Source organism: Setaria viridis, chromosome 2 (genome assembly GCF_005286985.2).
Source record: "Setaria viridis chromosome 2, Setaria_viridis_v4.0, whole genome shotgun sequence".
Lineage (NCBI taxonomy): Eukaryota > Viridiplantae > Streptophyta > Magnoliopsida > Poales > Poaceae > Setaria > Setaria viridis.
The window spans coordinates 38,199,690-38,224,720 of record NC_048264.2 but is presented as its reverse complement, the minus strand read 5'-3'; the positions used below and the strand labels follow the sequence as shown (position 1 = coordinate 38,224,720).

Below are 25,031 nucleotides of genomic sequence, written 5' to 3'. Positions count from 1 at the left end.
ACCATAATCTTTAGTACTTTATGTTAAAGTTTATTATTTAGTTCTACCTTTATTGATGATACGGTACTTGGTTAATTCTTTTGTCTGAAGTCTGAACTGTCCTACTTTTATAAATATAAGTGGGGCATAATGCTCTTGCTGCCTTGTCGGTATCTTTTGCCTATGCAAGGATTTAAGGCTTGTAAACTATTTTGTTTTTGCAAAACTGAAGCATAAAAGCAAGCACATTTGGCACGAAAAAATAATCAAGAAAGATTTCTTTTGTGCAAATTCAGTTTTAATATTATGTCTGAGTAGATAATTTCCTCCTGAAACGGAATCCTTTAGGTCCTGCTCCGGTGCATCCATCAAAATTACCAGTGTCCATCTTACCTATTAGAGAATGCTTGTAGATGAACTGATTTTTGGTTCTTGATTCATCTACACTTTATTTCTTTTCCATGTTAATAACATCTGAAATATTTTCCTTTCATTGGCAAACTATACTACTTTTCTAAAAGCATACCTTGCTCATTGAAATAACATGGATCAACTTATTGCAGATCTGTTGAGGGGGATTTGGAGATGTTGTCTCAAGCAGAAAAGAAGGAAGTGAGAAGTTGCTTGGATAAATTGTGCCTACATTTTATTTGCTTTCAGGTTTAAATTTCTGATCCATAGTAATGGTGGTAACATGTAGATCATTACCATGTAGATGTAGTTAACTCTGCATCAGGAGCTTACACCTAAAGTTGTTTGTAATTATTAGATGTAGCTAACCCTGCATCTCCACATCACTGTTTCCACCTAAAGTTTACAAGGAAGCTTGCCACCTAAACCATCATTTCTATGTCAAGTTGCTGGGTGTCATGAGATTTCCGTTGCATGTATCCTTCTAAACCAATCAGGACTATGGTCATTTGTATGAGGTCCTCTCCTTGATGTAAATTGCAAAATCTTTTAGTTTGTTCAGTTTCTGTTCTTCCATTCAAGGTTGTTGCCTCATCTATCTCCTCATTGGCCACTGCACTGTTAGGCCCTTACGTTCATGCAACTGCATAAAGCTTTCATGGTAACATTCTGGATATAATCTGATTGCATAAGTTCTACTTATATCTGCCTTTCTTCTATAATCTTGCAGATTAATGCCGATTTTCAAGTTTTCATATGTTGTCAAGAAAGAAAGAATTTTCTTACATTCACAAGGCCATACCTAAATGGCTTGGTTCAGTATGGCATGTCAATAGTGGTGCTCCCAATTATGAGCTGCCTAGCCAAATGTCATTGGAGGGTGGGGCACAGAGAGAGCCACAGAGAGCATTGCAAGAACCATGAAACCATTAATTCAAGAAAAAATAGAATATTTTGTGTGACTTATGTATACTTTTCTCTCTTCGGAACTGAGTTCAAAAGACTATTATGCCTTTCTATTCCTACTTCTTAAATCATGCTAATTGTAGTTGACATTACATTTTAAATGATCTCGCTCCATGTAAGCTCATTCTTCTAAGTCTATTAACTTGACATTGTATGATTTAGGTCCTTTTGCATGATATGATTAAATTTGATAGTTGTTTTACCCGTAGCAACGCACGGGCATATACGACTAGTACAATATAATGCAGTGGAGTCAAGCACGATTTGTACGTCTTCCAACTTGAAGGGCGAGCTCGGTGTCTATCTTGAGAGAGATGTCAAGTGCCTTCACAGAATGCGTTAATGCTCCACTGAAACAAATCAAAGAAGCCGTTGAACTAATCGTTAATGATTCGAGCACGGCTGCAGGGGGTTGTACATTAATTTCTGAAATACATCAGATACCTAAACAGGAGACAAACTATGCCCCATTAAATACAGGTTTAAATCAGTTCAGTTGGATCGCAAAAAATAATACCTTGAAATATAGGTTACTCCTGTTTCACCGATTTTCTTTACTGTATCAATCGTCACATTTCCAGATGCCTGCAGTAAAAATAATGTTATTACCCTTCAGCACCCCCAATCTGCCAATAACAGAGAGAACCAGTTGCTTTCCAAAAAATAAATGCATTGCGACTGGCACAACATCATATGAGAAATGTATGCCTTGCAAAGTTTAATCATACCTCAGTCTCAAATCTACCATTTATCAACTGAACTGCATCTTTAAGCATGGATACATCTACATCCCCATTTGTAAGAGGAACAACCATATTGTCCAACATTATACGGGTTAATGAAGTTTTGTTCTCAGCAGCGTACTTCAAAACATCTTTCACTTCTTCAATTGTCCTTGTCTCAACCTGAATTATTAAAAACAGCAGATGCCAAGATTTGTGATTTTCTTTCTTTTTTCTATGAGAACATATGGGCATAGTTGAAGAAAACAAGTAAACGGGCAGAGAAACCAAATCAGACTAAAGAAAGTGAACCACAAAAATATGAATACATATACACGCAGGTATGTCCTTTTCAATCACTAACAAGTACCTCGACAGGAATTGTAAGTTTTTCCTTCTCCAAGAATTGGTCAACAGACCTCATTGCATTTGCAATCCCTCCAGCAACAGAAATATGATTATCCTTTATCATAACCATATCAAATAAACCAAGCCTGTGGTTCTTTCCACCACCAATCAGTACCTACATGAGCACGAAGGGCAAGCAAGTGTGCAACATGATGATTAAGAAGCGAAAAGTGAACAACAACAACAACACTGAAAAAGACTATGCTTACAGCCCACTTGTCAACCAGACGTAAACCTGGGGCAGTTTTCCTTGTTTCCAATATGGATGCTGGACGGGCAGCATCAGACATAGCCTAGAAAGAATAAGGACAGAAGGTTTACTGAAATATCAAACAACAATGATATGATCCAGAAAAACAGAAGGATTGCACAACATAAAACCTGAAGAACTAGCATTTTGCAGCAATTTGTGGCAATCAGAAAAGAAAAAAACAATGTTAGGTGTAGACTTCGTGACAATGGAAACATGCAGCCTGTATGGAGGGAAGTATCCAGATGGCTGAAAATTGAATATTGTGCATGTGTTGGACGTATCAGGCAAAGGTTTAAGGGGCACAAAGAGTGATTTTTCAAAACTTTAGCATTGTCCCCTAGGGAATACAAGGACCAACATTTCATTCATCCAGGAAAGGGGTGGGATCTTAATTATGTAAGTAAGGGCAAAAGTAACCTTTGTTAGGGTCGCGATACCACTCATTCTCTGCATGAAATTGAGCACAACCCTTTCAGCAACAATGATGCTCCGAGCGCACCCTTGATACAAAGATAGCATTGGGAAAAATATGTTACAGACTTAAAGAATTGCTAAGTACAACAGACTACATTGTACACGCATTTTACCATATACTTTGCCAAATTGCAATCCTTTATGGACATAATTTCCATCACTTTCAAACCATTCAACCTGTAGAATTAGCCAAGTTAGGACGGTTAATACTGCCTGTAATTCCAACAGAATCATACCTTGCCAAAACCTCAAAATGGGAGAAAAGATGCAAAGTATATACCTTCAATGATGGATCAACCTGGTTAAATATCATGTCTGCTAGGCTTATTCCAGCAATAACACCATCTGCTTTCGCAATAAATGTGGCTTCAGCTTCCACGTCAGAAGGTATTGTGGCCAAACAAGACACATCCCCTGAAGGTGTTGGCAAATAGTTACCACGATCTTATACTAAGTCGCATCCAATGAAAAATGCAAATAGTTTCACACAAAAAAGCTGAAGAAACAGCAATTGGTATTTAACTTCTCTAGTTATTATACCCAATACCTACACTCTCAGAGGAAGAAATCTGAGTAGGTTAAGAACCTCATGTGGTTGGATGAAAATAGGGACCCGTATGAAAGATAACAAGTAAAGTTTCTAGTAATGTTGAAGAGCAGGGACTGGGCAGCGCAGACCGTAGAGACAGGATATAAATTGCTTGTCAACAGAGGCTTATCTATTGTTCTTCATTCCACACATGTGAATATTTTTTCAACAGGAGATACATGACCACAACTAATGACGAAGAAACTTGAGCTGTGTGTCCCAATCATAACAAATGGGACAGGAAACTGGGTCAGTATTTGCTTTTAACAGTTAACGCTTGAAATTGGTTGCAGCCTAAACCTAAAGTGACAGGACAGTATCATTTCAGACGACGAAGACTAACTTGCCTATTATTAAGCTCCAACTAGGCAACTCCACCACACCCACCCACCCCCCCACCCCCCACCCACCCCACCCCCAGCTCTGTCACTGCACTCCTTGTCTATGAGATAAGCACAGAGGATCGGATTTTTGCACTAAGAGTCAGCACTAGGCGGTGGTCACTCTGAAGTCCGCATGTCCGATCACGGCACGACGACTAACGAAGCACACCGTCCAAATGAATGCAGGGAGCGAATAATTTTGTGCTCCACGACATAGAACGCCGTAGTGCGAGTGAATAGTGACAAACCAAGCTAGCCTAGAGGTCTCGAGGATTCCGAATCGCAAGGGGGTAAACAGTGCGCGAGCGTGACGGTACCACGTACAGTAGCTGCCTGCATACCTCGGTCGCCGGCGTCCTCGGAGAGGGCGAGCGCGATGACGGCCCTGAGATCGTAGGTGGGGTGCGCCGGCGGCGCCACCGGAGGCGCGGGCGCCCGCGCCTCGGCGGCCATGGGAGCGGCCCGGGGGCGAGCGGGCAGGCGCAGGAGGCGGGTGGGGTGAAGCCGCTGGTGGTTCGAGGACGGCGACGGGGAGGTGAACGCGAGGCGGTGGCGGCGCGCGAGGAGGAAGCAGTCAGGGGCGGCGGGGATCGCGGGCATCGCTCGCGGGCGGGCGGGCGGGGTTGGGAGTTGGGAAGCGAGGGAGGTGTCGGGGGAGGAAAGGGAAGAGGGGCGGCGCGGGCCGCCTTTTTGTGTGGGCGCGGCCTGTGCGGGGGCGCGCCGCTTTTGTGATCGGCTACGATGGTCGATGGGGGGATATTTAATTTTTTTTCATCGCTACCGATGTCTAATCTTCGAATGCACGGATGTCTACTCTTCGAATGCCAGTTTTTACTGATGCTTCTACATTTTTCCCTAGGATTCCTAATTTCTTGCCTTTTTCTAACGTGGCAGGACACCTCGCACGTCCAGCGTGTCCAGGAGATGCCAAAAGTCCTCGTTATCCTTGGTTCTGTTCATTTTTTAGCTGCATCTACTTCTGGTCTTCTTCTTCGCTTGCGCTTCTAGATAGATTCATACAGTAGTTCACCTCCACATGAACTACGTCGCCTCCTAATTCCCATTGGTCCCGTTGCTGAACTCCACCCACGCCCAGTTTTCGTAGAAGCAGCTCCCCTCACTTCGCGGTGCGGCCAACATCGCCGTCCTCCGGCACGCTTGCGGCGCCAACGAAAGATGGGAGCAGGTTGGCAGAGTCCAAAGCGCGAGGCGGCGGAGCAGCGGCTGCGCCACGGGCCATGGCAGGAGCGGGCAGAGGCCTGACGGGAGGACGGGCGCCCATGGCTTCACGCTGCCCGAGGCCAGTTGCATATGCACGTTCCAATCTATACGTCAGTCACTCAGGCGGCCTCCCGCATGCTAGCAGAGCCACCGTGATAATGTCCACCCAAATCATTCGTTCACGTACACGGCTAATGCCCATAGCTCCACGCTGCTTGAGGTCTCGAGCTTGCCGGGGGCCAGCAGAGTATGCACGGTCACCAAGTGCATGACATAGCGATATGGCCGTGAAGCAGCAACACGAGGAGATGAGCCACCGGAAGTTACTCATGAATTCATGGAGTGTGGCGTTGTGATTTAGGGTCTGTTTGGCTACCACCTCATAAAGTTTAGGAGACTCATAAAGTTTAGGAGGCCATAATTACTAGTCCTAAAATTTAGGAGTGGGGTGTTTGGATGGACTCATAATTTTTATGATGTTAGAGGGAAAATGACCATTGTACCCCTAATTAAAGAGCAACTGCCGGCTCAAGGTCTCTGTTTTTGTGGCGCGAGGGAGGACTTCTGGCGCCAGGGAGGTCTGTTTTTTTGGCGCGAGGGAGTTCTTCTGGCGCCAGGGAGCTAGCGGGGAAATGGCCTTCTGCCTCTGGCGCAGAGTTGCGTTGCTGCCGGCTCTATTTTTTCGCCATTTTTTTTTGCCGGCCCTTTGCTTTTGCCTTTGTTTAAAAAAACGTAGTGCAATGTCAAAAACAGTAAGCACAGTCCATCGTCATTGTCATTACAACTCAAAAATACAAAACCTCTACAATCTATTGAACAAACCATTAGCTATACTATCACAAAATTCGTTCATATTTTGATCTCCGTCTGCCTCTTCGGTATTTCCCTCATGTCCATCAATGCTTGATTCTTCGGTGAAAGGAACAAAATTTTCATCACGATCACACATACCAAAGGCCCTATCCGCATGATCGTTCTCCCTAATGAAATTGTGAAGTGCCATACATGCTACTATTATTTTGCTTTGCTTTTCCATTGGAAAACTTGGTATTCCCAATAAAATCCTCCATTTCATCTTCAAAACTCCGAATGACCTCTCAATAACATTTCTAAGTGATGAATACGCGTAGTTAAAAGTCTCCTTCATACCTCTCGGATTTGGGCCACTCCGGAACTCAGGAAGGTGGTACTTCGTACCTTTGTATGGTGCAAGATACCCCGGGCGGTTCGGATATCCAGAGTCCACTAGATAAAACTTCCCTACAAATACAAAAGAGAAAATGGTAAGCAATTTTGGGTATATAATTTATTTTTAAAATATTAATTACTCCTAAAATTTACCTGGAGAAGGGTGTGGAAACTTGTCACCATATTTATTTACGGCATCAGTGAATACTCTCATATCATGAACTGATCCAGGCCATCCACTAACAACAAATGTGAATCTCATGTCGAAATCACAAATGGCAAGCACGTTCTGTGTAGGGTATCCATGTCTGCCCGTATGCTGCACCACCTTATTACTTGGCACCACAACCGGTACATTAGTCCCATTTATAGCTCCTATGCAATTGTTGAAATATGGAGCATACCTAGGGTTTCTCAACCTCTGGTGAATTGTTGTAAACCCGGGGTCCTTTGGCCCAATTATATCTACAGCTAGCCTAATAACACATGACAAAACCAAATCAAATGTGCGGCTTATTGTTTCCAATGACCTTACAAACCGATCCGCAACTTGTCTTAGTGACTGGGGTGCACCATTTATCCATAAGAACATAGCTAAAGCCTCCATCGTTGACATTCTTCTAGTTCCCCTCAAACCATAAGACTCAACCAACAGGTCATGAAGTTGGTGAAATAAAGTGCAAGACATCCTAAACATGTTGTAGCATGAGGTTGGATTTGATAGTGTCTCTTGCACCCATTTTATGCCCGGTACAGTAGGTACTCTAGGTGGCCCTTTGTGGTAGTAAGTGTCATAGTACATACCAAGCATAATTGAGGACTCCATAATCTCTCGATTCCTCTTTCGACGTATGATTTCCAGCTCCATGAACTTGCATGCCATACTAATGAATTCATCGTCAGAATCTCCTTCACCATCATCCTAATTCACCATTAAAAAAACAGGCATACATTAGTCAAACAGCCACATTAGTACTGTAGCCGAGCCATGTTCACAAATTGAAATCAAACTTGGTCAGAAACTCCAATACTCAAACAGCCACATATTCAAACAGCCACATATAGAAACAACCACATATAGAAACAACCACAAATTTAAACATGTCACATGATCACAACTTCAAAGAGGAACTTATTCAAGTTCTAGCAGCCGAAATAACATTAGTACTTAAACCAACAGTTCAAGGTTGTAACAACCACAAATATCTACTACTACATTCTAATCTAAGTTCATTTTCTTGCACCATCTTTTCAAGAAAGCCATCCTAGCCTCTGCATCATCAAGGTTGATCCAGTATTCTCTGTTGAATTTATCCTTGCATATGTCCCAACAAGCAAACATCTCTGCACTATCCTTTCTTGCACCACACTCTAGTGCTAATTGTTGGCATCTCTTAACTTCATCTGCCACTGGATTGGTGTTCATCTTCTGCCTCTTATCTTCAGTGAATTTGGCAATTGAAGCACTAACATTCCTGAAAATACTATGGGTCACATCATCCTTCTCTGCTTGCTTGTTGAAGTAATTTGTCACAGCAGTGATCATTGGGCTTCTACTTTTTTTTGGAGGGCTAGTAGCAGTTGATTTGGTGCTTGCACTGGACCTCTTCCTGGTGTTTGAGCTGATAGGGCTGTCATAGCAAGCGGCAGGTTCAGCATCACAATCCTCTCCACCAACTGAAGGGTCTCCACCGTCATCATCTTCACCATCTTCTTCTTCTTCTTCCTCCTCCTCCACTTCTGGAATATATGATGTGGTTCCATCTACTGCAGTTTCATGGAACATTTCTTCCAACTGATCTAAGTACTCTGGAGCACCATGTTGCAACTTCCTGAATTCAGGTCGTTTCTGCAAGTGACAGGTCATTCTAAGTCAGGAGCACTACATTTCCTGGAAATTAAAGGGTTAGTTCAAAAATTATGTCTCACCTGTGTGTTTTGTTCCCACCACCAATTTGGAGCTTGCACTGTCCCATCAGCATGTCTACCTAGACCTGACTGGCTTTGTAGGGCTCTCCAAAAGTTATACAACCTTTTCAACTGATCTCTTCTGTTCCTAAACTACCCAAAATCATGCTTCAAACCAGTAGCCATGTAGTACTTTTCCTGAATTATCTTCAACCCTCTAGTGGACATGTTGCCTTTGGGACAGTTTCCTTCTCTAATTTGCTCAACTGACAAATCACAGAATATTCCAGTATTCCTTTCTGTCCACTGTGCTTTGTCATTTTTAATCTATTGGATAAAGAACAGTGAATTCAACAAGCAACATTTTCAGGAACACACAAAATACATGAATTTATCTAGAAGTAATACATGAAGGCACTAATTCAACAAGCAACATTTTCAGGAACTCACAAATTCAACATCTAACAATTTCAGCATGTCACAATGGGAATAAGTCACAAATTCATGAAGCCACTAAATCATCTAGCCACTAATTCATCTAGCCACTAATGCATGAAGCTCTGTCATGCATCTAGTCACAATTCAATCCATTCCTGAAAATTTCAGAACAACTTCGACAGCTAATTCATACTATCAAGTTCCACAGGTAATTTCATTCCCAATTTCAGAAAAACTAATTCTAAATGGACCATAAATTCATACTATAAAGTCACAGATTTTACCTTTGAGGCAGGAAACACAACTTCGACAGCTGCATCATCAACAACATTGTGTTCATATGCATCAAAAGCATCTTCTGGAGGGCCTGAAATTCGTCCACCACGATCACCACCTCGACGGCCTCTTCCACGACTTGCACTTCCAGAACCACCACCGCGAAACAAAGATCTTGCGCGGCCTACTCCACCTCTGCTACCAGGCCCCCTGCTGCCGCTCGCCATCCTGCTGCCGCCTGCACCTTGACTGCAGCCGGCCGCCTGGCTACCGCCAGGTCCTAATGTGTCGCCGGCACCTTTGCTGCCGCCGGCCCCTCTGCTGCCGCCGGCCGCTCTGCTCCCGCCGGTCCAGTTGCTGCCCCCACCACCACGTCGAGGCAGGGGTAAGCCAAGAGTACGGCTACCGCGGCCCCGGGGAACCTCATCTCCCTGAAGGTACTCTGAGTATATGCTCAGATCTGCGTACTCCTCAGCCTGGGAGTTGAGGTCCAAGTTCTCCAAGCCGTGACGGGGGGCACTGGAAGACTCGGACTGAGAGAAAAAATCGATTTGGCAGGGGGAAATTTGTGGATCGGGCTGGGGGAACAAATCCTCCAATCCGTCGTCGCCGTTGCCCGCCATTAGGAAATGGGGAGGACGCGGCGGGGAACTGGGGAGGAGGCGTCGGGCAAATGGGGACGACGCGCCGAGGGAAGCAGGCGGCGGCGAAATCTGGAGGAGGCGGGCTCAATGGAGACGACGCGGCGGCCAAATGGGGAGGACGCGCCGGCCAAATGGGAAGAAGGCGGCGAGGGAAGGAGGCGGCGGCCACCGGAGGAGGCGACGGCCGGCTGAGATGGCGGCGGGAAAAGGTGGAAGAGGCGGCGAGTGTAGGAGGCGGCGGCCAAGGGAGGAGAGGGCGGCAGCGTAGATCCGGCCCCGGAAGGGGACGGCGGCGGCGGAAGAAGTACGGGGACGGCGGAGGGAGGAGGAGGCGGCGGCGGAGGAAGGAGAAGGCGGTGGAGGGAGGAGAGGGCGGCACCGTAGATCCGGCCCCGGAAGGGGATTGCGGCGGCGGAAGAAGTACGGGGACGGCGGAGGGAGGAGGAGGCAGCGGCGGAGGGAGGAGGAGGCGGCGGCGGAGGAAGGAGGAGGCGGCGGAGGGAGGAGGAGGCGGCGCAGATGTGCTGTGCGGGAGGAGGAGGAGGAGCAGATGGGCAGTGCGCGGGGGAGGATAGGGGTAAAGGTGGAGAGAGAAGGGGAGGGGTAGGAGGGGTAAAGGTTGGGTTGGGGATCACTTTTATGAGAAAAATGGAAGTTTATGATGGTTTCTCCTCCTAATGAAAACAACACCACTAAAGTTTATGAATATACTTTTATGACACCAGTTTGGATGCACAACTCCTAAAAGTGACCTAAAAGTGAACTCCTAAAGTTTATGAGGTGGTATCCAAACAGGCCCTTAAGGAGACGCGACGATTTGAGCTCGGTCGTGTGACTGGGGGGAGGATAGGGATGATAAGTGAGGCTAGCTGTCATAGAGAAAGGGAGGTAGCAAGGAGTGGATTGGGTGATGGCGGCGCGGGGCGCGCTGATCGAGAGCTGCCCGCGCGCGGCGCTTGCGTGTTTCACTCGTCGGCTCATCGGACGGTGAGGAACGGCGGCATCGGGAAACGGCGTTTGCCCGTGGCCGCGACGCTGGCAATTGGCAAATGGTGAAATGGGGGATGATCCGGCTCGCGATGCGATTCGCGTGAATCGTGATGCAGTGATGCTCTTTGAGGGGAAGATGAATCGTGAGGTGCGTGCAGGTTGTTGTGCTTGTCAGCTTGGGCATGCGCTGAAGCTTAAGCCACAAACGAGCATTCCTTTCACAAAACTTTCGCCGCAACGTTTTTTTAAAAAAGAAGCATGTTGTGAGTGACGTATCTTTAACTAAAATTTATCGAATCTTAAACACGAGGATGCGATGCTACCCGTGTGCCCGTGTAACTTCCTTTTCTCACTTTTAACATGTTGAACTAGGACAGGTGCACGTTAAAAAAATTTAGTGTATACTGGAAAGTTTGACTCTGCCTATAGAGGATTAGCAGAAATACTAAATGTGCTCATAAAAGCCTACATCAACTTAGTAACAATGATGTGTCTGGTGGTTGGGGTCCAGGATGAGTGTTACTACATTCACGCTCGATGAAGCTCTGACTTTCAAGCGAACAGGCCTGCGACCAGTTATCAGCAGAATCCCCAGTAGCACTGGCCTTCTTTGGAGGTTGCAGGTTCGATCCCCAGTGGGGGAGGAATTTCCTAGGATACGGTGGCCTTCACACATGCTGTAAACTGGTATCCGAGACCATCTCTTCAAGACGGGTATACGAGTGAGTATAGGATGTAGGTCTTAGCTTGTGCATAAGGAGTGGTGTGCGTGAGGTGTGAGTGTGTATTACGTGTCTACGTGTAAAGTTCAGATACTACAATTGGTACTTTAAACGTAAGGCCATCTTCTCAAAAAAAAACTCTGACTTTCAAAGCTTTTTTGAAACATTAGGACTTAAGAGCATGGGATCATTCATCGTTTGTGCAACAGCTGCTGCTCAAAATTCTATTAACTATCTATAGGTATAAAATCATGTTCTTCTAGAAATAGGGTCTTAATCCACACCAGAATTTGCATTGCCCTATTATGAAAGAACAATGTCTAACGTTGAAGAGAGAGCTACCTTGTGGTGGGGCTGGTCCTAGAGGCATATTAAATCAGTACTATATAGTTTGACGTTGAGCGGGCTCCTTTTCCTTTCTTGCTTTTCTTTTGCACACCTACATCAACTCTGCCATCTATGCACTTACCATACTACTGCTTTGTTTCTAGAGGACCCACTGCTAGTGCTAGCTAGCAAAACAAAGATTTAGGGGTGTTTCGCAGTACTCAACTTAAGCTCCACTCCACCAACTCCATCTTTTAGCAGCTCCACTCCACCAACTTCAACAAAACACAGAGTTGTTGTACGTGTTTGGCTAATTGCAGTGCTCCAACTCCAGAAACATAAAGAGTTGCTGGGAATAGTCTATTTTATATCCTTTGTGAACGGGTCCACATGTCATACTTTTCTATTTTCTCCTCTCCTCTTCCTCTTCCTCTCTCTTCTCTTCTTAGTTTTAGACAGTGCTGCATGTATTATGAGAAATTATCCTGTGAAATGTAGAACAATCTTGCTCATCAATCGGAATTGGCGATGAGAATGAATCACAACTCAAACACCAACAAAGCCAGAGGCAAAAAAAAAAGTTGAGCCTTTTCCCATCCAATTCCACTAGACGACCGGCGGCTGAGCTGAGGCCCCAGCTTGCGGTGCGCCCCGACGACCACTGGAGGAATGGCCAGCACGGTGGTGGCGGTGCGGCCAGCGCAGCCCCGAGCTGGTGGCGGCAGGCGCATCATTGGGCCGGAGGCAGGGGAAGGGCCGTGCGGCCGACTGGGGTGGCTCGGCCAGCGTGGTGCCGGTGGGCGGGGGCGGCGCGGGCTAGCCATGGTGCTGTAGGGGACCGGGGTGGCGCAGGCCAAGGTCAGCGGCCAGAGGGAGGAAACGGAGATAGCGAGCGGAAAGGAAAAATTAGAAACGAAACGGTATGTTGTGTAATGAGTGGCAAAGGTGGGTAAATAACCCCCAACTCCACGAGGAAGTTTGAAACTGATAATTTTAGGTGCTCCATGAGCTGGGGTTTGTGAAGCTGGACGTGTTTGGCAGATAATTTTATGGAATTGATAAAGTAGAACTGTTTTTTCTGGAATGGAGTGCTGCCAAACACCCCGTGAGTAGGTATAAGCTTCGGCAAATTTGCATGTGTTCTCGATTAAATAAATCAGAATCAATCGACAGAACGTGACTTTTCATCACCATTGAACATGCTCTAGTTTTTTTTTCTTTTTTTTTTAAAAAAAAGTCTAAGTCTTGTCTTCAGTCTTATTCTCTTATACCATAGCAAAGTCAACGATGAGTGCACTTTGTGCTTAGAAGAACCATTTTGTTTAATGGAAGGTTCAAGTTCGACGAATCAGGGATAAACCCGACACGCCAGCTCGATTAATCTTTCTCCCCAACCATCCCCACCCCATAAACCGCGCGTCGACCAATCCCGCGGCGGAACGTGTCTCACCCCCCACCCCCCTTCCCCGCCGGCCTCCCCGAGTCGCCATTGCCCTCGCCTCCCCACCCTACCTGAGCCACCAACCCCGCCCGCGCGCTCCCGCTACTAAAGCCGAGCCGCACCCCCCCACCACCACCACCATGCTCCTCCCCCTCCTCAGATCCCACCCGCTCCTCCACCACGCCGCGCGCCTGTCCTCCCCGCGCACCCGCCTGCTCCTCCGCCGCGACGCGCTCCCGCCCCCGCTCGCGCGCTCCCCGACCCACCCACTGCCGATCCGCATGGCGGCCTACTCCGGCTCCAACGCCAGCTCGCCCGCCCCGTCGCCGCCGCCTGCCGTGGTGAGCCTTGCTTCCCCTCGTGTCACTCTACTGTGCAGCAATCAGGCGGCTAATCGTAGCAGTAATACCTGAGATGCGTGCCTGCTGAATCAATTGGGGGCGTTGACTCAATCCAGTGACCGTGCCAATTGCCAAATGGGATTGGCTCCCCGTGCAGCCCGAAACTGCGGGCATGCTCTCTAGTTAAATCGTAGTGTGCTTTATGCTGCAAAATCAGGACTGAGCCGAGTTCTGCATCAGCTCCCCTGAACTGCATAGGGTTAAGTACACGTTAGTCTGAGTGTCTGACTGCTAAGTGTGAAGCGATCATAGTCATCTGCATAAAGGCTCGTGATGTTGCCTTGCCTGTCCAGCATGGCAGTATGACTAGGATATTTATTTCCTGAGGCATACTGTACACTGATTTAGCTGTTGTCCTGAAAACAAGATGTTGAATAAAGTTCTAAGCTCAGTGACAATTCCTTCTGCAGGTGCACAAGTCAAAGATACATTTTTGCCCTGCTTGTGGAAGCCCGACAAAATTGGCCATTCCTGATGGAGATGAGAAGATGAGGGCTATTTGTTCTTCCTGTGGAAGAGTTCACTACGAAAACCCCAAAATGGTATGTGCTGAACAAATAAATGAAAAAGGGACAGATGTGTATGCATTTGGATTTGGACTTTATATTGAAGACATTGTGAATTTCTTGATTTATAGAGCTCATATTGACACTTATGCATCAAGTGCGTCTGATAAACAGAACTGCTCCATTTTTGTGCATATATTTCTTTTTTGATTGGTTGGTGAAAAAAAGGGAATATAACTAGCAATAAGAGTATGTTTTGGCGGTTATTTCCTGCTGTTGATAATCTATATCATCTGGATAGGTTGTTGGTTGCCTTGTGGAGCATGATAATAAGGTTCTCCTTTGCAGAAGAAAGATCGAACCAGCTTATGGTCTTTGGTAAGTTTCCTTTGACGTTTCCCCCTCGATTATTTGTTGTGATTTTACTCTGAGATGTAAGCCTATATCAGTTAATGGCATAACTATACTATGTTTTGATATTCTCATGCAACATTTTTTAAGTGCATACAACAGATGCAGACTTGCAGAATAAATTAACCAAAACTCTTTGCCTGTACTGTTCAGAATATGAGGTCATGTTATAATATAGGTTTTATTACATTGTTTTCATTTTGTTCTTCAAATTAGGACTTAGGAGTGGCTCTTTTCTGTTTTCACTAACCCGCAAGCTGATAGGGTTCTGCTTTTCTTATCTTTTAATGCAGTACCAATCATTACAGTACCATGTTTCCTGTTTTAATGTAGTACTGATCATTACAGTAACATGTTCTTTCTGTCAATTTTTTTCTTAGTCTTGTGAGGCATAAACAAATTTCCTATGTATTGTCGAACATAGCAATCATTTTACTGCTGTCCTCCATTTTAATCAAGGTCACATTAACAGGACTCTTCCTGCTGGTTATTTGGAGGTGGGAGAGTCTGCTGCAGATGGAGCCTCTAGAGAAACATTGGAAGAAGCATGTGCAGATGTAGAGATAGTCTCACCTTTTGCTCAGTTAGATATTCCGCTGATTGGCCAAGTGAGTGAAAATTGGCATAGTCATAAAGTTGTGCTTTACTCCGTACACCACTAAGTTGATTCTTCTTGTGTATTACGCTGAGATGCAGTAGAGTTACATTATTTTCCGAGCAAGATTGAAGACCCCCAACTTTTCACCTGGATCGGAGTCTCTAGAATGTGCACTTTTTGCTCTGGATGATATACCATTCGATTCTCTAGCATTTTCTTCAATTATTGTCACCTTACGGATGGTATTTACCCCTCCCTGTTCTCCCTGCCTACCCCACATTTGTTCTTGCCATTTGTAGGTTTAACATTAAAAAACTTTTAACTTGTCTAATATTTGTTGCAGTACACTGAAGATGTGAAGTCTGGGAGCATCAAATTTCACTATTGCACTATAAACAAAAGGTACATCTTCACTTTTTCGTAGCAACTGATCATTGCCGTGGTTCATAACTCTGATGGCTTTCACAACTTAGGAAGTCTGCTGAACTCAAGAATCTTACTCTGCTATATGATCTGTCGATGTCTTGCTGCAATTTTGCCACATCACTCTCCTATTGAAATTTAACTCAAAAAATTCTAGTAATGGAATTACATATCGTGAATAAGTTTTAACCTTCATTCACTCTGTAATCATATACCATATGATGAAATGAACAATATTGCAGCATATTCAGATGAAGCACACTGTTGCATCTTGGTTGCGTTCATATGATAACTTGTTGTGTGCAACTTCATTTGCAGGTTAGGAGCCAGCCCGTCGGATCTTCGGAGTTTCGATATCGATAACCATATAGCTGTGTGAGGTCAAGAGGGTATAAACCTTTCGTGATTGATGAGAATGATTGTGGCTACAACGGGCACAAGGCAACACAGCGAAAGACATTGACTATCGATCCGACCAGTCTTTAGGGTTGAACCTCCATCGGAGCCTTGTCTGGCGTCTCGCAGTGGATTGGAATAGTTTTCAAGTAGGTGGTGGGAGCCTGGAACTGTATATGCTTCGCTTTCGTAAAGTTTGTGTAAGCCTTGAATTCCGCTTCTGGGTTTCTTGGAGCGCCAAGAATTGTGTCGTAGGGCGCGGGACTGAAGTATCCTGCATGCCGTGGCTGAGACGCTGCGTCAGCGTCTGGGTGTTGTAATTTCGTGACAACTGTGTTCTGCGAGTTCTTTTTTCCCCTACACTTTATTTCTGCGGTAACAAAGCATAGCATGCGTTGCGTCAAGCTCAAGTGTAACGTAGTGCACCGGCGCGCTCGTGATTGTTTACTTAATTACCCGCCGAGCTGAAGCATCTCTCGTCTCTTAACATCTGGGGTTAAATTTTAGTTGGCTAATCCTTGATTATCCAAACAGTGGGTTTAAAAGTAGGTTAAAAATTAACCAACCTAACTTAACTTTAAGTTCGCTAGTCCTCCAAACCTAGCTCACGGGGGAGATATGATAAAGGATAAAAATATCCTTCCACTAAAATCTTACCATTTTCTCTCGTACAACCTCTAATGATAGAATGGACCTTTCTCAATAAATAAGCTAAAAATTAACTCTAACTCCAAACAAAACAAGAATAAAATTTAGATGTCTAAACTTAATTTTAATCAATCCAAACGTGCCCTCGCCAATACCTGTATCGGACGGTGAAGGATATAGGTCGCGTACGCAACAAAATAACATCCTATCGCCTTAAATGCGCCCGTGGGCTTCTCAGATTTCAGCCCATGCACCGAGTACATTCCTACGCATGCGCTGACGCCCACGCACGCATGCATGCATTCCCTTTTCATGCAGGTTGTCCCTTTTATGCGGCCCCATCTTCTAGTACTAGTAGCAGACTCATGCATGCATGCACTGCCAACTATGCACATGCATTTTTTCTTTTTTCCTTTCTCTTTCTTTACGTCTCCTTTATTTTATTTTTAATATAGTTCTTTCCTTTCCTCTTTTATCTTTTGTTTTTCTTTTCCTTTTCACGTTTTTCTGTTTTTTCATTTCTTTTCCTTTCTCCTTTCCTTTTCTTCTTATCTTTTATTATCCTTTATTATCTTTTATAATACTATTTATTTTCTTACCTTTCTTTTCCTTCTTTTCTTTTCTTCTTATCTTATATTGTAATTTTTGTAATACTATTTATTTTCTTATATTTCTCTTCTTCTCTTTCTCTTCTCATCTTCTCTTCCTTTTCCTTTTATTTTATTTTAACTTTGCTATTGCATGCAGCCTACTTTCAAATCATATTCTGTTTCTTTCTCTTTTCTCCTAAATTTTTTATTCATTTATTTATATTTATATTTATATTTTGTATTTCACATTTATTTTTTCATTCTTGTATCAAAATAATTTATTCACGTGCGTATGTATTTTGTTCACGTTTATAGACTTATTTGTTGTTAATGTTATAATATTTGTTCGCTTTATATACTTAATTGTTCGACCATAAAAAAATAATTATTCGTGATGTTATAATATTTATTCGCAATGTAAAATTATTTGGTCGCCATTTGAACTCAATTATTCATCTGTAATACTAACTAGTTTGCATGTGGTTCTAATTGTTTTAGACTGATTTGTTCTAAAGTATTTGTTTAGTTTTGCAGACTAAGTTGTTTGGTGATGTGGATTTATTTGTTCACGGTGTCTAGTTTTTATTTTTATCATGTACAATCAAATATTCATGATGCACAATCTTTTTGTTCGCATTATACCATTTTTTGTTCGTTATGTTTATTTTTTGTTCGCAGAAAATAGTCTTTTATTTGTGGTATTCAAACATTTGTTCGTGAGAACTAATTAATGCGTATCTAAAAAAATATTTTTTAAAAAATATGATCCAAACATAGTCAAGTGGGATCTAAGATCTTGTTAAAAAAATATAATGGTGCAGTTGAAATTTTATTTTTTAAAAATATGATCCAAACATAGTCAAGTGGGATCTAAGATCTTGTCAAAAAATATAATGGTGCAATTGAAATTTTATTTGGATGCTCGGTTTAGAAGTTATGATTTTTTTTATTTTAATATTCGCATCAATCCTGGTTAGTAGGCGGACTGACTGAAGGCGACAGCGGCACGTTTGTTGCCTTCGGTGATACATAAGGGGTGTTTAGATCCTGGATCTAAAGTTTAGTCCGTGTCATATTGAATATTCGAAGGCTAATTAGAAGGACTAAATATGAGTTAATTATAAAGATGGAGGCTAACGGCGAGATGAATCTATTAAGCCTAATTAATCCATCGTTAGCAAATGGTCACTGTAGTAGCATATTGTCAAATCATGAACTAATTAGGCTTAATAGATTCATCTCACCGTTTAGCCTCCATATGTGCAATGGGTTTGTAAACATTCGATGTCACACGAACTAAAGTGAGATCCAAACACCTGTAATAATGGCACCCGTATGGGACAGGATATGCCGGTGCCGTGTCATTCTGTTAACGTGATAGGAAGCCGCAAAATGGCAAGGAAACCAGGGAGGAATTGCGAGTTGTGTGTTGTGGTCGGTCTCTCTGGTTCATTCACCGGCGGTAGGTTTGATCAAGTCTGGTCCTGAAAGTGGATTAGCAAATTTGGAGGACGACTCGAGTCAGTGGCCTACTCAGCCGAGGTCACGGACCACCACCATCATGGCTTGCTGGTGTCGTTTATCACCTCGGGAGTTAAAAAGAGTATGGCCACTTCTGCCCCTTTCCAGAACAAAAGAGCATGGTGGAAACGAGGTACTTCTCTGCAAGATACCACACGCGGCACTTCTACGGCATGCAAAGCTAATGGTAGTATCATTTCAGCAAAATATTCGTCCCCGGCGCACCAAAACCAGAAGTACAGAGGCACCAAATAGGATTACAATTATTCTGTAGCGGGCTCACAAGACCCTCACAGCGGGAATGCACATGACAATTACAAAAGATAAAAGCTCAGCGGGGGTGATTAGGGACGCGGCTCCTGTGATATGTCCTCGGAAAAAAAAAACTGGTGACGACGGCATCGCTCAAAGATCCTTGGGGTCATTGACGTCCTGGAGTGGTGCAGAAGACATGCGTCAGTGTCATACCACGCAGCAAAACACGCTGCGGCTGGGGATTTCAGATCGATGAGATGGGGCTCATACCTTGTTGTCAAGCACAACTCCATCTGGTATCTCCAACTTCACTCCGGACTTGGCGGTGATGTTAACCTCGCCCTGCAGATAGCACCGACAGTATGACTCAGACACTAATCAGTAACCCAAATGCCCCAACTCAAGAAAGGGAAATGAGTAGATACAAGATTAGAACTGACAGACAGTCGACAATTAGCGTCACTGTCCATTTACAGGTCACATTGTAACTAAGCACCACATATGGCAATCCAAGGAGAAGGAAAAGCCATCCAATAACAAATTTACCTTGAGTGTAATTCCAGAGCCGAACCAGACGTCACCAGAAACCTTCAAGCTGTCAAGCTCGACAATGCTGGGGATGGACTTGAACCGAGCAAGGAAATTGGCAACCTATAAATTATCAGAGGGAAAATTATTTCATCAGTGCTTGCTATTGAATGGTTTCACTCCAGTTGAAAGGAATGGCGGATTTCACTGGTCAATGGTTTCATCAGTACCAGTCATCCACTACTTTATGATGGATTAACAGGAGTATTCTCTATGCTATTGTCAAAGATATCTTCATAATCTTGGAGACAAACTGCTTTACCTTCTTGAACTCAGGTCCAAGCGTAATCGAAGGGTTAGCTGGATTCGTTCTGGCAGGGTTGCGGATGACAAAGCCATCAACCAAGGTGTAAAGATCAGACTGCGGAAACAAAAATGAGCTTAGCAACAAGATTATTGTGATACTAAACTAACCAAACATTGCGATGCATTAAGAAATACCTGCACAAGCAACAAATCAGATGTAGCCTTCACTGGGAGGAACCTTGAGCGGGGAACATTAATTCCAATCGCTTTGTCAAAGAACTGGTTGAAGGTAGCAAAAGCATTAGAGCTCGTATTCAAGCAAAATGAACAAAATTGAGTATTGAAACATCATATGAGGAGCTGTTTGCATACCCGAATAGCTGCACCAGCTGCAGTTTCGAGTTGAAGAACTTTCACACCATCAACTTCCTGTGATTTGCCAAATTCTTAGTAGAACTCAACATTCGTAATAGCACTCAACAAAGAATCTGATTGGTGCACTGCAATATAAATGCTACACTTGAGAGCATACAAAAAATTAGCCAGGTGAAATACCTTAGGGTTTGGAATAATTTCCATCTTAAGTGCATCAGCTTCTACAAGTCTCTTGATAGCTTTAAGGTTCACCCACCTGTTGCCAACAACTGTTAGAGATAGGTTTTTTCTTAATCAAACACAGATAAGTCAGGTTTCTTACAAGTTGTTAGTGTTGAATATCTTAAACTTCTCAATTGATTTGAATTCATCCACCTGGACAGAGAAATATAAGAGTAGTAGAAAATATTGTGTTAGCTCTTACTACACAAAGCTGATGAAATCATGGAACATGTTATGGAATATGGAACTTAAGTTATGCGGAAACAGTAACATACATGCGCATCAGGTACTTGGGCAATCTCCAAAAGCTGCATAAATATTATAGAAAGAATCAGCATTAACTTATTTTAGTAGAATGAACAGGAAACACGCATGATGATCTGTTTCAATATAAAAATGTAACTCCCAAGTGCTAGCTAAGGCACAAAGGCTCTCTTGATATTATAACCAGCAAGAACTGTTACAACAAACCAGCAGTGTACCATGAAATTATCAAGTCGAGCAACAAACAAGAAATGTACCTGAACTCTTCCTTCATAAGAGATGAGGGTACCACCTTTAACATCAGCCAGAGTCTTTGGAGTAACCTGAAATAAATACAGTGCTTAAGTTTTATGTTGCACGATCTCAAAAGCAGTACAAACAAGCAATTCTTGCATACCTCCATGCAGTACTCGTTCTGGTTATTGATCAGATGGTTCAGGATTTCTGTGCTAGTTAAGGATACAAATTCTCAATCCAAAGCACATGGCAGTTTCAAGAAATTAATAAATCAGTAAAGAAACTGCACGATGTTTGATCATCTTATTTGGATACTCATGTCAACAATAGCACCCAAGTTGTCTGAGTTTGCAACGAAGACATACTCCTTGCCCTGGGACAGGATTGGGAAACGGATTAGCAATGGCATTATAAAAAGAAACAAGACAGATGTTCAGTCAAAGCTCCCACATACTATTTCAGTTCCATTTATTAGTCCCTAAAAAGGTTGTAGAAGTTGTGTGGTTATTTCAGTTTCCATTTCTTAGGGAACAAAAGAGAAACACCGTCAAATATCAAATTGCCCTCAAACAAGACTGCTATTATTTTGAGAGAAACAAGCAAACCTTCTTTACGTAGAAAGAATTTAAGGGCCTTAACAGTGAACTATGGTTTATGAATAAAGCATGAAAATAGTTACATTATAAAGGAATAGAACATATTTTATTTTCAAGAAATAGTAAACCCTTCATATGCAGAAGACTACAGCAATTTAAAATCATTTAAAGTTACTGCAATTTACATTTAAGAGCAATAAAAACCTAATAAGAATAATATTCTGGAAACTATAGGCTACAGAACAGTTTTTTGAACCACTTATGCTTAACAACTACCGAGACAAGAATAACACATTTTTGCTTACCTGAGCCAATAAGAGGTCAAGTTTCCCACTGTTGTTCAAAGAGGGGAACACATCACCATGGCCTGGAGGATACCTTCACATAAAAAACTACAACGATCAGATGAGGGCATTGCATTTATGCACATAAACTATAAATGGTGTATGGTCCAAACTATAACTAAAAGCCTTCAGCATAAACTATCCATGAAGCAAGGTGGGATTTCATTGGGAATCGTCGCTGGAAGAATATTACGACTTCATAATAACTTAAAGAAAGAAACTAACCAGCCATCCTTCCCAGCTTTCCCTTTGCTTGGAAGTGGTGAGAAGTCTTCAGTAACAATGCGAGGATACTGGCTCTGTAGAAGAGAATGCAAATCTATCAGCTGACACTGCTTGTCATGCAGATAATGCCACATAATTAAAATAAGTGAAGTTGAAGTATAGCAAAAACAGGATGTGAACCTGATTAAAAGTGTGAATTTCAATGTCTGAGTTGGAATACTTCTCAACAATCTTCAGTAAAGAAAAAAGAAAAGGTAAGTGGCAAGCATGTCAGTACAAGTGCTAACGAGTCATCAAATTTATGAAGGCAAAAGCAAAGGGAAAGTGGAACCTTCTGTGTGTCGTCATGAGTGTTGAAAGAGTTCATCAGAAGTAAAGGGACATTGCATCCATACTTCTTGTTCAGAGACTGCAGAGACAGGAAACTTATAAGGCACAACCCTGTACTCCCACATCCAGTCAGTAAAGGAAATATTCAGGTTAAATAAATAGTACCTCAATTTGAATCACAATAAGGTCAAGGAATGTGAAACCATTGCGGACCTCAATGACAGACCTGCAAAGCAAAGGAAATCTTAGTTGTGCTAATTGCTTCAGGGGATAGCACCACCAAGATGAAGCAAGGGCCATAACATCTCAAGGATCATTTATAGCAGTATAAACAACAAAGCTGTTAAATAATACAGAACATTGGTGACCAGGTGCAGCTAATACAAAATCAAAGATGTCTCACTAGATTAAGTGAACATAATGAAGACTTCTAGCACTGGATCTAGTTCAACAAACAATGCTATACCATGAAGCTTTAAGACACCTAACTCGCCAACAATTTGATTTTAGATGTGTCATGATGTCAAGGCACCACAATTGAGGCATTCAAAACACTACATAAGAAAGTAAAACAGGCAACTGCAGCACACTATAAACTGGGCAGATAAGCAAATTACTGAACTGTATAAAACAACAAATTGTGCTCCATTCATCATTAACTCATTTTGAAGCATGGAAGGATGTCTAAGTCTATAGGGCCTGCGACACAGTAGAAGGGGCAACAGCATGAGAACATGAAAGTGACAGCTAAAATATTCTATTTACAATATCCTTCCAGATCACATACATTGAGAGCTCCACTACTAAGCCCATAAAAAAACAGCATCCATAGAAACAGGTCATACCACCAATGATACATTATAGATGTCATTTCAACATGAGATCAAACGAACAACCCATATGTGATTTGTTTAATCACTTGCATGCATTAGGAAGACCAAGATTTAGTAAACCCACAGCGCAACTACAATAATAACCAGGAAACTAACGAACAAGAGTAAAATAGCCCAGCAGACAGCTAGAATATCATATATTATATTATTAGTGCTCTACCAAAGATCGTATGCAGGAAGATCAGCATCCAGTTTGCAGTGTTGCTCAGCACACGAATCTAACAAACAAAGGCATGATCCACACATTTACAAGCAAATTAAACAGTAATACAGTTTCTGGTCTACTTGATAGTTCAACACTTGCCTCCCACAAAGCTATATACACGATCCAGACATATGATAGCTGGTAGAATTCAGCTGAACAAAAGCAGTGGAGAGGACAGAGGTGTACTCACTTGGGACCAGTGCAGCCCATGGTCGTCCCGAGCCCTCCATTAAGCTTGAGCACAACGAGCTTGTCCAGCAGCTTCTTCGTCTCCTCGAGATCTGCGTCACAGCAACACGATCCAATCAGTGTCCACGCAAGCACTGAAACATCCCCGATCGGATCCACCCACAACCACCGAACAGCACTCAATTTAAGAACAAATCGGAACATGCGATCGTACCTTCGGGAGGCGACGCGATGGTATCGTACGGCACCACCACCTCATCGGTCGGGGTCTGGATCTTGCTCCACTCGATCTGATCCGCCTCCCCACTGCAAAACGGCACAGCACACATAAAACTCCCCACACAACTGACGAGCCGGTGCTCACAGAGCATTCATACAGAGCGCATCTGCGGGATCTACTGACGTGAGGTAGCGTGAGACGAGGCTGATGAACCCGGTCTTCTCGTTCTCGCTGCGGAGGAAAAAAAAACACACACTCAGAAATCAGCAAAAAATGAGAGGCGAGGCGATCGTCAGGCGAGATCTAGTGCCGAGGGGGGAGTGAGGGGACTTGCCTGATCTGGTCGAGCTTGTCGACCTCGCCGCGAAGCTTCGCGAGCTTGTCGTCGACCGACACCACGGTGGCGGTGACTTTGGCGGCGTCGGTTTGGGCGGCCATCCTCGGGGCCTTCGAGGCTTCGAAAGGAAAGGACGGGAGGAGATGTCAGACGAGCGGAGGAGTGCGGGCGAGGGTGGTGTGTGTGTGTCGTGTGTGAGAGGGGAGCAGATCAGAAGAAGCGCGGGGGTTTTGTTTATAGGCCCCCACCCCCGCGAATTCCGTCAGGCGCCGTGACGGAATGTGCGGCGGGGGAGCCGGATGCCCCCCGCGCGTGGTGACGGCGTCTGCAACGTGGCGCGATGCGAGGCAACCGGCCGTGAGATCCCTTCGGGGGCGCCGTCGTGTCGACGCGCCGCTTGGCCGATTGGCGCGGCGGAGGCCGCGTGCTCCGTCGGCGTCGGGATCCGGTAGGGAACCGCGGCGCTGAGCTGGCCGGGCCGGACGGACGGACAGCGTGTCATTAGGCTGCGTGGTTAACTTCCGGTCTCTTTCGGCAGCTTAACCATCGGGATTATGCCACCTTTCTTTTCAGAATGAAGGTGGAAAGCTACGCAATGGTTGTCGTGGAGATGTGCAAGTGAAATTGGATTCTGTTAACGGAATTACCGTGGGCTCCGCGGTCCGATAAAT

At 43.9% G+C, this 25,031-nt stretch overlaps 3 protein-coding genes across 3 annotated transcripts; 1 reads left to right on the top strand and 2 right to left on the bottom strand.

The window, feature by feature from the left end:
- Positions 1 to 1,299: 1,299 nt before the first annotated feature.
- On the bottom strand, positions 1,300 to 4,800 carry LOC117842022 (nicotinate-nucleotide pyrophosphorylase [carboxylating], chloroplastic). The gene is made up of 9 exons (XM_034722354.1): positions 4,527 to 4,800; positions 3,494 to 3,627; positions 3,327 to 3,390; positions 3,157 to 3,239; positions 2,696 to 2,779; positions 2,449 to 2,601; positions 2,085 to 2,261; positions 1,874 to 1,941; positions 1,300 to 1,706 (listed from the first exon to the last, which is right to left on the bottom strand). Exons 1-9 carry the CDS (start codon positions 4,783 to 4,785, stop codon positions 1,610 to 1,612), a joined length of 1,119 nt encoding a protein of 372 aa, XP_034578245.1. The 5' UTR covers positions 4,786 to 4,800; the 3' UTR covers positions 1,300 to 1,609.
- Positions 4,801 to 13,424: 8,624 nt separating this feature from the next.
- On the top strand, positions 13,425 to 16,435 carry LOC117846615 (nudix hydrolase 23, chloroplastic). The gene is made up of 7 exons (XM_034727843.2): positions 13,425 to 13,681; positions 14,152 to 14,283; positions 14,549 to 14,625; positions 15,131 to 15,266; positions 15,358 to 15,498; positions 15,600 to 15,658; positions 15,998 to 16,435. The coding sequence occupies exons 1-7, from the start codon at positions 13,481 to 13,483 to the stop codon at positions 16,056 to 16,058; spliced, it is 807 nt and encodes a 268-aa protein (XP_034583734.1). The 5' UTR covers positions 13,425 to 13,480; the 3' UTR covers positions 16,059 to 16,435.
- Positions 16,436 to 19,008: 2,573 nt separating this feature from the next.
- LOC117845454 (UTP--glucose-1-phosphate uridylyltransferase) lies at positions 19,009 to 24,567 on the bottom strand. The gene is made up of 21 exons (XM_072291528.1): positions 24,354 to 24,567; positions 24,207 to 24,250; positions 24,018 to 24,109; positions 23,805 to 23,895; positions 22,682 to 22,742; positions 22,518 to 22,595; positions 22,367 to 22,417; positions 22,187 to 22,260; positions 21,923 to 21,995; positions 21,337 to 21,394; positions 21,182 to 21,228; positions 21,042 to 21,107; positions 20,796 to 20,828; positions 20,621 to 20,673; positions 20,479 to 20,554; positions 20,296 to 20,352; positions 20,119 to 20,202; positions 19,940 to 20,038; positions 19,636 to 19,740; positions 19,360 to 19,431; positions 19,009 to 19,266 (listed from the first exon to the last, which is right to left on the bottom strand). The coding sequence occupies exons 1-21, from the start codon at positions 24,459 to 24,461 to the stop codon at positions 19,240 to 19,242; spliced, it is 1,449 nt and encodes a 482-aa protein (XP_072147629.1). The 5' UTR covers positions 24,462 to 24,567; the 3' UTR covers positions 19,009 to 19,239.
- Positions 24,568 to 25,031: the final 464 nt, after the last annotated feature.